Genomic DNA, 11,451 nt, shown 5'->3' with positions numbered 1-11,451 from the left:
CACACACACACATATGTATGTATGTATATTTGCAACAGTAATTACATAACATTAGCCACAGCATTTAGATAAGAGAAAGAAATGGGGACGGGGGATGAAGGGAGGTCAGGGACAAGGGGAAAAAATGAGAACCAAGACCTGTCATGTAAAGGTACAAGATCCCAATAATGAATGTAATTGTACTGTATACCTAAAATATACCAATAACCTCAATGAGGAAAAAAAGGTTTAAAAATCAATAAATAAAGATAAGAGAAAGAAATAAAGGAATAAAGATAGGATATGAAGAAGCTAAACTGGAGCTATTGATGGATGACATGATACTCTATATATACCCAAAAACTCCACAAAAAGACTTCTAGACCTAATAATTGAATTCAATAGAGTACATGGATACAAGGTCAACACTCAAATCTCAATAGCCTTAGGCCAGGGATTTAGCTCAGCGGTTCAGTGGCCTGCCTCACAAGCCCAAGGACCTGACTTCAATCCCTGGTACCGAAAAAAAAATTTTTTCAATAGCCTTCCTGTACAGGAATCACAGACTCATTGAGAGAGAAATTGGGAAAACAACTCCTTTCACACTAGTATCAAAAAAAATTAAATACCTAGGAATCACTCTAATATAGGAAGTAAATGATCTTTACTCTGAAAACTACAGCACTCTGAAAAATGAGATCAAAGAGAATATCAGAAAAATGGAAAGACACTAATTGTTCCTGGGTAGGAAGAACAAATATAGTGAAAATGGCCATGCTTTCAGAACTGTTCTACAGATCAAATGCAATCCTAATTGAAATCCCAGCATTTGAGAGGCTGAAGTAGGAGAATCACCATGAGTTCAAGGCCAGTTTGAGTTACCTAACGAGTTCAAGCCCAGACACGACTATATAGTGAGATCTTGTCTCAAGGAAAACAAGACGAAATGTGCTCTATTTTGGAGAAAGTTCCATGTTCTGCTCAGGAAAATTTATACTGTGATGTTGTTTAATGAAACATTATGTAAGGATCTGTTAAGTCCATCTATCAAAGGTAGGCTCAGGGTTGATATTGCTTTCTTGCTGTTTTTGTCTGATTTACCTATCTTTTTGTGAGAGTCCAACATTGATGTCCCCAACTATGATTGTGTGGCTGTTTATCTGACGTTGCATGTCCAGAGGTATTTGTGCACTAGCATTTGGTGCATGTATATTTCTCTCTTCTTATTGAATTGTTCCCTTCTCCATTATGCAGTAACTTTCTTTGTCACTTCTGATTAGTTTTGGTATGAAATCTACTTTGCCTGAAAATAAGATAACTACTCCTTTTTGATTTGGGTTCCATTTGAATGAAATATCATTTTCCACCCTTTAATTTTTAGCCTGTATTTAGCTTTTGGATGAGGTGTGTCTCTTGTAGGCAATATTTAGTTTGATTTTGATTTTGTATTTTATTTTATCTGTGGTTCTGAAAAATCACATATTTAATGAGTACATGTATTATTAATCATACATGCCTAGGCAAATTAGATAAAATGAAGTCTTATCACTGGGCCCAATAAGACTAAAAATGTTATGTCATCACTTTGAATTCAAGCAACCAAAAATTTTATTCCTAATCTTATTTAACCTGGTTCTTAATCTTTCAGAAAGAGAAACTGAGGTCCAACAATTAAAGAACTATTCCTGGGATTACCCGTAGTTCTTGCTAGAAATCTGTCCCAAAACATTGTATAGCCATGTGACCTCTGACAATGACCCTTTACTTTATGTTCCAGGAAAATCAACAAAACAAAAAATGTTATTTCTGTGTACCATAGCATTGCTCCCGTTTTGAACAACCCCAAGCCCTTCTTGGACAGCTCATGAAAATTTGTTTGAACAACCAAGGCCTTCCTGGTGCCACATTCATTGAGAAATAAATTCAGTTGTGAGAAGCAAATTCCCTAAATGTCTCCCTTCTTCCTAATAAAGAAAAGAGAGAAGATGAAAACAACACAGAGATTCCACCTCACACCCAGGAAGAATGGCTGCTATCAAGAAATCAACCAATAACAAAGGCTGGCAGCTTTGTGGGGAGAAAGAAACCTTTCTCCATTGTTGGTGGGAGTGCAGACTGGTGCAAGCACTGTGGAAATCAATATGGAGATACCTCAAAGAACTAGGATTAGAGGTTCCATTTGACCCAGGTATCCCACTGCTGGATATCATTCCAAAAGCATTAAAACAATCATACCACAGTGGTAAATGTGCACCCATATTTATAGTGGCACAGTTTGTAATACCTAAAATTTGGAAAGAGCCCATTTGCCCATCAGTTGGAGACCAGATAAAGATGTGGTGGTTCGATAAAATGGAGAACTACTCAGCCACAAAGAATGGGAAGCTAGAGTCATTCATAGAAAAATGGATGCATATTGAGGTCATAGTATTAACCTAAAAACATAAGACACATATGTGGAAATATCAAATAGTTTCTCTGTTGTAAAAAACTGAAAGTGTAAATAAGATCCAAATTGTACAACTCATAATGTGAAATAGGAATAAAAGGGCTAAACGTACAGGGGAAATGGGAAGCATAGGGGAAAGAAAATAAGGGAAAATAAAAAATATGAGAAAAGAAAAAATTTGAAACGAAGTACTTGTTTCGAAGGAAGGTGGTGGGGGTGAAGGGAAGGCAGGGGTATGGGGAAAAATGAGAACCTAGATCTGTCATGCAAAGGTACAAGATCCCAATGATGAATGGAACTATACTGCATACTTAAGAAGTACCAATAAACTCAATGAAAAAAAAAAAAGAAAACAAACTGGAGGGACAAAATGTCCCAGGCCTAAGGCTCTCCCAGGTAGAGGTTGTCTATGGACACTACATTGATTTATATCTGACAAGCCTGAGATAAAGGTGCTCCCCATCTCATCCTCCCAACGTCCACAAACATCTTTCCTCTCTTCACTTTGTTCTCTGCAGTTTTCCCCTCCCAAGAGGTCCTTCTGCCAGGTGTGACCTTAGTTGATTTCTTTATCAGTTCTTTGCAAACTTCCACTAAAATGTAACTTTCATCTTCCACCCCATGTACAGCCACATCTGGGAAGTAGGAGGTTCTAGATTCCATGGCACCCATTTTGGCCTAACTTTGGGCCTCCCACAAGGATTCTATGCAGGAAAAAACAGCACAGAGGCAAAGAAACGCAGGCTCCAGGTGCTGACTTCAAGAGCCTCTTAGATTTTCCAAACACTTCTCCTTCCAGCACTCTTTATGCACAGCTCTGGATCCTTCTCACCCCATGATCTTGACATCTATAACCCTGGAATATTTCCCCTGAGTCCCTTAAATTTATGTTTTTCTTCAACAAGGGACTCCAAAATCCACAGCCATACCCCCTGTCTCATCCAAATGAAATCCAGATCCTTAGATTCTATGTTCTACCTTCAAATCCACATCTGCAAGATTCTGGCCAATCTGGGGTTCCAGATCCATAACTCAGGTGCTCAGTCATGCAAATGATCAAACCTTTTCAGGTGTGGAGTGTATCGCCTGCCCCCACCAATCCACAGTCCTAGGTCACTCCCTTCTGATGTGCCACAAACCACCTGGAAGCCGATATTGTATATCAGCCCAGAGTGTGACAATTGCATAATAAAGACCAAAGGCCACCCTTCTCTCTCAGGTAGTATAAAGGTAGTCTCGGCCTGTGATATCTGACTGTCTTCCTCACAGCCATGATGCTGGCCTCAGGGCTACTTCTTGTCGCTTTGCTGGCTTTCCTGAGTATAGTGATCTTGATGTCCGTCTGGCAGCAGAGAAGGTTCCGGGGGAAGCTGCCTCCTGGACCCACACCACTGCCCTTCATCGGGAATTACCTGCAGCTGAACACAGAGCAGATGTACAACTCTCTCATGAAGGTGTCGTAGGGGTGGGGAGTAGACTGAGGTGGGTGAAGAGTTACCCATGAGCTGGTGATTTGTGGCCAAGGATTGACTAGAAGAGCTGATGTCTTAAAATAGGAGATTTTTCAAGGATCAGCCACAAGGTACTAGCTGAGGAAAAGATTGGGATGTTCATCTCCTTGCCTGTCAGGACCTGAGAGAAATGCATACCCAGTGACTGACGTCTGGGTACTGGGTCAGTTCAGCAACTGAGCACTCTAACCATTCTCTCCCTCTTTCATCAGATCAGAGAGCGCTATGGCCCTGTGTTTACCATCCACATAGGGCCCCGTCAGGTTGTGGTGCTGTGTGGCTATGATGCAGTCAAGGAAGCTCTGATAGATCAAGCTGAGGAATTCAGTGGGAGAGGCAAACAGTCCACCTTCGACTGGCTCTTCAAAGGCTATGGTGAGAGGGCCACCTCATGAGGAAATGTATCCAGGAAGACTTGGTAGCCTCTTTCCCCAGCTCTCCCCCTGACTCACCTGTCTCTTTAAGGTTGTGCAGAGGGCTTTGCCTGATCTTTTCTCCATGACCTCTTTATTGTTGCCTCTCCTTATGCCAGTTTCTGAGATCTCTTAGAGCTTCTGTGCCTAACTTTTCCATGCCTCTTTGCCTATGTCTCCTTTCTCTCTCTCACTAAATGTTGGAATCCCTCTATCTCTTAAAACCTCTTCAGATTTCTCTGTCGGAATACAGGTCCTTCAATTTTGTCTGACCTTTTTGTTAACCTCAGCTTCTGTGCTTCCCTGTGATTCTATCTTCTTCTCCCTCCCTTTCTTCTTTCTCTTTCAGAATCTCAAAATATCTGCTTCAAATTCTCCTTGCCGGCGTTTCAGGGTTTACAAACATCTTCTTTTTAGATGCTCTGTTTGTCCCTCCCTGCTTTGCTCTAAACTTCAGCTCAGTTTAGGATCAATTATCATTTTTATTTCTAGTTTCATATATCCAAAATTTTGCTCCTTTCCTCTGTCCTCTGCTGTTCCCTCTAATTACCTCTTTCCTTCTCTTCCTCCTATGGTATGTCTCTGTACCTCTGCTTCTCCTTTATCTGTTTGCATCTCTGCTTCTCTCTTCTCCTTCTCTTCTGTCATCTCTTCCCACTTGGAGTCTGTTTCTTCCTGGACATTTCCGTTTTCTAACTCAGCCTGTACCTCTCCTGCTCTTTCACTCAGGCTATGGTTCTGTCACTATCATTTTCCCACTCCCTCCCCATCTGCAAACCTCCCTTCTTCTCAGGAGTCTCCACAAGGAAGGGCTGTGTCCTCTCCCTGCTCCCTTCTCACCTCCCCGCTTTCCTGTGCTCACATCCTCAGGTGTGGCTTTCAGCTCATGGGAACGTGCCAAGCAACTCCGGCGCTTCTCCATCACCACACTGAAGGACTTCGGGGTGGGCAAGCGTGGCATTGAGGAGCGCATCCAAGAGGAGATCGGTTTCCTTATTGAGTCCCTCAGGGAAACACAGGGTAAGCAAGGAAACTCAGATTTCTATGAGAAGTAGGAGAATCCACGGCCATGAACTACACATTATGGCACTGGAAGAGTAAGAGACAACATTGGCATTTCTGGTTGTCTGTCTCATGCTGGAGTTTGTCTCGTGATGAGAGTAGCCTACTCAAATTCTGAGAAGGCAGCAGAAAGCCCACTGAACTCTCCCCTAATTCCTGCCTCTCTTGGTCTCCGCCCAATGTTGCAGGTGCCTTCATAGATCCCACCTTCTACCTGAGCAGAGCAGTCTCCAATGTCATTAGCTCCATTGTCTTTGGGGACCGCTTTGACTATGAGGATAAAGAGTTCCTGTCACTTTTGCGCATGATGCTGGGGAGCTTCCAGTTCACAGCTACCTCTACCGGACAGGTGAACTGTTCAGGCCTGCCCCTACTGTATCCCTACCACAATCTTCAGACCACACCTCTACATGGTACCCCAATCTCTCATCCTTTTCTAAGGTCCACTCAAATCCAGCTCTCAGCAGCATACACTTCATAGTTACATCAGTACCCAGAACAGGTACCCAGTACATGTGAAAATCTAACTAGATACCTCTGACAGCCTGCATCTGAGACGTGTGCCCTTCAATCAGTTTTGTTTTTAATCTGGGCAGATGTTCCCATAATAACTTACCTTAATATCAAACGGCTTTCCCTACCCACTCTTCTGAATTACTTAACACATGAAAAAGTGACCGCCTCATCCCGCCTTCTGACTAATTAGACAGTTGGTGCTACAATATCCAATTCATAGAATGCTACATTCTTTTGACCACTGTACAGGCGTCTCAAACCAGTGGGCTGGAATACCTAAACAAACACCCCTACTCAGCTCATTTAAATACATGAACACTTGCACAAATACCACAACCAACACTCTAAACACACACACACACACACACACACACACACACACAACAAATACCACACACAACACTCTAAACACACACACACACACACACACACACACACACACACCTGTATATATTGGCTCCAAACATGGAAGTGTCTTCCAATGCTGTCATCTCAACAATCCTCATGGATTACCACTATTCAGCTCATTCCTTAACACCTGGACACCTCAGTAAGTATTACCCCCACTTTAACATCTATACAAAATGGCTGAACATGTGTATGGCAGTTGCAAATCTAAATTCTACAAGTATTTGGACACCTTCTTCCAACATAGCCCACATAGGTACACCATGATGCCCCACCTGAGTAGCCTTATGTTGAAATGTCTTCCTACCCAGTCTGCCTTGAATATGATAGCATTTACATCAGCGCTCTTATAATCCTCATCTGAACATCTGAAGACAAGTCAATTGCCCCAATCCATCTTACTTAAATTTCTAGACAGCAGCTTTCATACATAACCCACATGAAAACTTAAATATATTTTCCCTTCAGCCTCAACAAAATTCCTAAATACTTAGAAGGTGCTTGGAGGCAGTGCTTTCATTACGCTGAGACAAGTCCCACTCCCAGCTGTCATTCTATTCTGTCCTCTCTCTCCATACACAGCTCTATGAGATGTTCTATTCAGTAATGAAGCACCTGCCAGGACCACAGCAACAGGCTTTCAAGGAGCTGCGGGGACTGGAGAACTTCATAGTCAAGAAAGTGGAGCAAAACCAGCGCACACTGGATCCTAATTCTCCACGAAACTTCATTGACTCCTTTCTCATCCGCATCCAGAAGGTACACCCATCATCCGGGCTGAGGCGGTCCAAAGCTAGACATAGGAGTCAGGCTTGGATGAAGGACAGAGATCATTCACATTAGCATGGATGGATTATAATGAGCCTCACCATGCCCATCATAGTTACCATCACTGTTCTGAGCCTTTATGCACAGGCAGGATATATGCATGCAAACCATAATGGCAACCACCTCTACAACACTGCTATATGCAGGTACAATTATAAATGCCTCATAGAACTCACCCCAATAGCTTGTGTATATCTTATTCTGACCTCAATTTTACAAATAGGGAAACTGCCACCCAGAGTGTAAGTGAATTTCCTGAAGTCACAAAGCAAGGAAAATATGGAATATAACTCAAATCTTCTCTGGCCCTAAGCATGGAACTTTCAGCCACCATGCTTTCTAACCTTTCCTAACTTATTCACCAGATACACCTGTGTGAGAAAGTGGCCTGCCTTAACAGTCTTTCTGTGGAGTATACTCACCCTAATCTGCCTGTCAGTCTCTCATGTATGAGAAATAAATTGTGACACTGAGTCATCTGGTGACTTTTCCTCTACAAGAAGCTTTGAATTGGGGAATGAGTAGGATTGTCACTTAATATTCCCTCCTCCTCCTCTCTCTCTCTTTCTCCTTCTTTCTCACAGTTTCTATCACCCTCTTTATAAATATTCCTCCTACTTTAAAAATGACAAAGAAACTGAAAACAAATAGTTAGCCAAGCAAAGATCATGAAAAAAGCATTTTGGACAAAGGCAGCAAGTTCAGCAAGCGCTTGAAATGTGTGAAGGGACTTCAGATCTAGGGTCTTTCATTCCACCTTAGATCTAGACCTAAGAGAGATAGGTTAAAGTAATAACCCCAGAAGGTCTCCAGGTGAGTGTTCAATGGACTCACCCTAATAAGTTTTCTCCTTATAGGAGAAGAACCTCAACACAGTGTTCCACATGAAGAATCTGGTCATGACCACACTAAGCCTCTTCTTTGCTGGCACAGAGACTGTCAGCACGACCTTGCGCTATGGCTTTCTGCTGCTCATGAAGCACCCAGATGTGGAAGGTAAGGCTGTGTAGGTGGAGATCAGAGACCTTGAAGCTCCTCGCGCGCTTCTGTAATGCCCCCACTCCCTGGTCTGTAGATCATCAGACACACCGTACAGAGGAAGGGGGACATTCAGCTAAGAAGCACTAGCCAATATTCACTAGCCATTAAAACATTTGTACAAACTGAATTTATTGCTAAAATAATTGTCTAAACTGCAGGAGGTACATCACCCGCTCCACCAGGCCACTCCATGTGTCTCCTCCCTTATAACTCCCTTGTGATTCTGGAATAAGTAAGTTAAGAGGATTCTTCTCCAGAAATGTGTACAGCCAGTTTCTCTTTTGATGGTCCACATACATGTCATAAATATTTCCATGTCATACATCCAGTTTTACAAATCTGAACTAGCTTCCTGCTTTGAGCCTCCTGGATAACTAAACATATTCTCCCTTCTCCCACAGCCAAGATCCATGAGGAGATCGACAGAGTGATTGGCAGGAATCGGCATCCCATGTTTGAGGACAAAGCCAAGATGCCCTACACAGAGGCGGTGATCCATGAAATTCAAAGATTTGGAAACGTGATCCCCATGAGTCTGGCTCACAGGGTCACCAAGGACACCAAGTTTCGGGACTTTCTACTCCCCAAGGTACTGCCTTGCCCAGCCTAGAGGGAGCTCCAACCCACACCTGGAACCCTGATACCTGTTCCCATTAGAAGATTGATAGCTCCTGTCTCACGCCTTCAATCAAAGACTTCCTTAACCATAGTGTCTCTTCAGCTCTTGCCCTCAGAGAGTTCTGATTCTAATATCTCCCCCATATTTTCTGCTGCATGGAAATCAATATTTTGTCCTGAAAACTGCCCATCTTAAGGAACATGAAACCTATTTCCAAAAGAACTTGTTACTTAGTGACAGGAATCTTGTGTCCTCCAAATATCCTGACCAGGGGAATATAAATCCCAAGTCTCCCAAGCATACTGTCTCAGAGAATGAAAACCTGCGAGTCATGAGAGATATGATCTGCATACATTTAACTTTTCACCCCAAAGATAGAGACCCTCAAATTTCAACACTTTCCTCCTCCCATATCTTGCCCCAAATGACACTGTCCTGTCACTCACACATCCATTCTCAATAAACATGTAGCCTTGTGACCCACAAACTTCCCACTGCGGATTTATATTCCTCAAAGCTCCTCTCTCAGAGGACCACAACTCTTATGCCTCCCATATATCTTCACCTGAGGCACTCTAATTTTCCTCTCTAATATTTCTGTGCTTTCAGCACATTCAACCACTAACCCATTTATCAGTTGTCCTTTCTCCTCCCTCCCAGGGCACTGAAGTGTTCCCTGTCCTGGGTTCTGTGCTGAGAGACCCAATGTTCTTCTCCAATCCTGGAGATTTCAATCCCGAACACTTCCTGGATGAGAAGAGGCAGTTTAAGAAGAATGATGCTTTTGTACCTTTTTCCCTTGGTAAGAGTCCGAAGTTTGCTGCCAAGCAACTTCCAAATCAACAGAGACAGCACATCCCAACTCCCCTCTCTGAGGTGTATTCTAATATCCTCCAGCTAGGACATTCCTCTTGGAATCTACTTTCCAGCCAAGCAAATGAAAGCACCAAATATCTGCAGCCAAAGGAAAGGATGATTAAACCCTTTCCAGAGACAGAGAAAATCAAGGCTGAGAGTGAGTCAGAAGTGTTTCCAAGTGCATACCACCAGTTCTTTGGACTCTTAGAAAGGAGCTGACAGCATAACCATAGTGAGAGAAGGATCTAAACATCCCATTTCTATATCCTGGCATGGTCATCCATGTCGTGTACAAGGAAAACTGAGTCTCAGAAAGCCTCAAGGTCGCTCAGACCAAAATATAGCGTTCCTCACATGGAGAAAATAATAAGGTATTAAGGGTCTCCTTCATCTCTGACATTCTTTCTCCTAATCAGGAAAGCGGTACTGTTTCGGAGAAGGCCTGGCTAGAATGGAGCTCTTTCTCTTCCTCACCTCCATCTTGCAGAACTTCCGCTTCAAGTCCCCACAGGCGCCTCAGGACATTGATGTGTCCCCTAAACACGTGGGCTTTGCCACCATCCCACCGAACTACACCATGGGCTTTGTGCCCCGCTGAGCAAGGGCTGTGCCAAGGGAAGGAAAGTGAGAGGGACAAGGCAAATGATGTTCTGGGGTTGAGGTAGTGGATGGGAAGGGCAGCTAAATAAGAGGTCTCATGGAAAGGCTGAAAATATGAGGGGAAAGGAAGGGACAGGGGGGATAAAAGTGGGAACAAAACAGAACAGACTGATCACTTTACTAAAAATGTGATATTGCTAAAGATGTATAAAAAATAAAGATGTGTATGTATCAATTCCTCAAGATGAATGAAATTATTATGTATTTAGAACATATTAATAAATAGAAAGAAAACTAAGATGAAAGGAAAGTTACAAAAGCTATTTGTTGAACAGTATTCTCTGTCATCTCTGCCCTAAAAGCATCTCTGATCTCGTCACTTAATGCTCAAAAACCCATGCAAGGGAAATAGTAGTACAAGTGACAGAGCCAAGACCCAAGAGAGTTACAATCTCTAAGTAAGTTCTCACAGAGCATAGGTGGCCAGCAAGTACTTGAGTCCAAATCTGTGCCTATCGTCTTTGGAGAAAAATCTTCAAATTTATCCTTTTCTCAAATAAAACCACGAAAGTCTATATTTTTATAAAATCAGAACGTACTTTTCCGGGGTTTTGTTTTCACAGCCCTGACAGACAACTGGCCTGACCTCCCCTCACACTTCTCCACACATTCATCTACTCATGCACACCATACACTCTAGGTTATCACTGTCTGCACCCCCACCAGGCTAGGCCACTCCTTCTGACTCAGATGCAGACTCGGGAACAGGAATCAGGCTTCTTAACGATATGCATGAGGGAGGCAAATACTTTCAGCAAAGCCATAACTTTGGCTCGCACATAGCTGTGACTATGGGTATGTTTATACACAGATAATCATGCAAGTGTATGATTGTATTTGCTTCTCAGGGAGAACATAAATGTGAATTCAGCCATTGGTTTCTGATGGTAGGGCTCCCATGGTTCATTCAGGAATCTGCTGAACATCCCCACCAATGTTTTCAGAACCACTAGGCCACACTCAAATATTTAATGCAAATCCCCCTTGAAGTGGCATCATTGAGCATAAAATCTGGATTTCTGTTTTTGTCAGCCTAAGATCTCTGTTTCTTAGACTAAGTACTATACACACACATGCTCCCTCATACTTTTTTTTTTTTTTTTTTTT

General features: G+C 42.7%; 1 protein-coding gene and 1 long non-coding RNA gene across 3 annotated transcripts in view; one reads left to right on the top strand and one right to left on the bottom strand.

Annotated features, from left to right (window-relative positions):
• The window catches only part of LOC104855575, a 47,411-nt gene extending 43,822 nt beyond the window's left edge, over positions 1 to 3,589 (bottom strand). For both annotated transcript variants that reach the window (XR_778437.2, XR_778438.2), the window contains exon 1: positions 3,407 to 3,589. This is a non-coding gene — a long non-coding RNA (uncharacterized LOC104855575). The remainder of the gene's footprint in view (positions 1 to 3,406) is intronic.
• A 78-nt stretch (positions 3,590 to 3,667) lies between these two features.
• Positions 3,668 to 10,527, top strand: LOC104855576 (cytochrome P450 2A13). The gene is made up of 9 exons (XM_010614444.2): positions 3,668 to 3,882; positions 4,152 to 4,314; positions 5,223 to 5,372; positions 5,603 to 5,763; positions 6,921 to 7,097; positions 8,024 to 8,162; positions 8,609 to 8,796; positions 9,487 to 9,628; positions 10,101 to 10,527. Exons 1-9 carry the CDS (start codon positions 3,700 to 3,702, stop codon positions 10,280 to 10,282), a joined length of 1,485 nt encoding a protein of 494 aa, XP_010612746.1. The 5' UTR covers positions 3,668 to 3,699; the 3' UTR covers positions 10,283 to 10,527.
• Positions 10,528 to 11,451: the final 924 nt, after the last annotated feature.

The sequence above is a fragment of the Fukomys damarensis genome, unplaced genomic scaffold (genome assembly GCF_012274545.1).
Source record: "Fukomys damarensis isolate Sample0158 unplaced genomic scaffold, DMR_v1.0_HiC HiC_scaffold_19, whole genome shotgun sequence".
Classification (NCBI taxonomy): Eukaryota; Metazoa; Chordata; class Mammalia; order Rodentia; family Bathyergidae; genus Fukomys; species Fukomys damarensis.
This window is presented reverse-complemented; position numbering and strand designations above follow the sequence as displayed.

What these genes read in the sequence shown, in the direction of transcription:
- LOC104855576 (XM_010614444.2), top strand. Translation starts at nt 3,700, where the DNA reads ATGATGCTGGCCTCAGGGCTACTTCTTGTCGCTTTGCTGGCTTTCCTG. An exon ending in TTCTCATCCGCATCCAGAAG is followed by an intron (nt 7,098 to 8,023) that starts GTACACCCATCA and finishes TTCTCCTTATAG; the next exon opens with GAGAAGAACCTCAACACAGT. An exon ending in GAAGCACCCAGATGTGGAAG is followed by an intron (nt 8,163 to 8,608) that starts GTAAGGCTGTGT and finishes CTTCTCCCACAG; the next exon opens with CCAAGATCCATGAGGAGATC.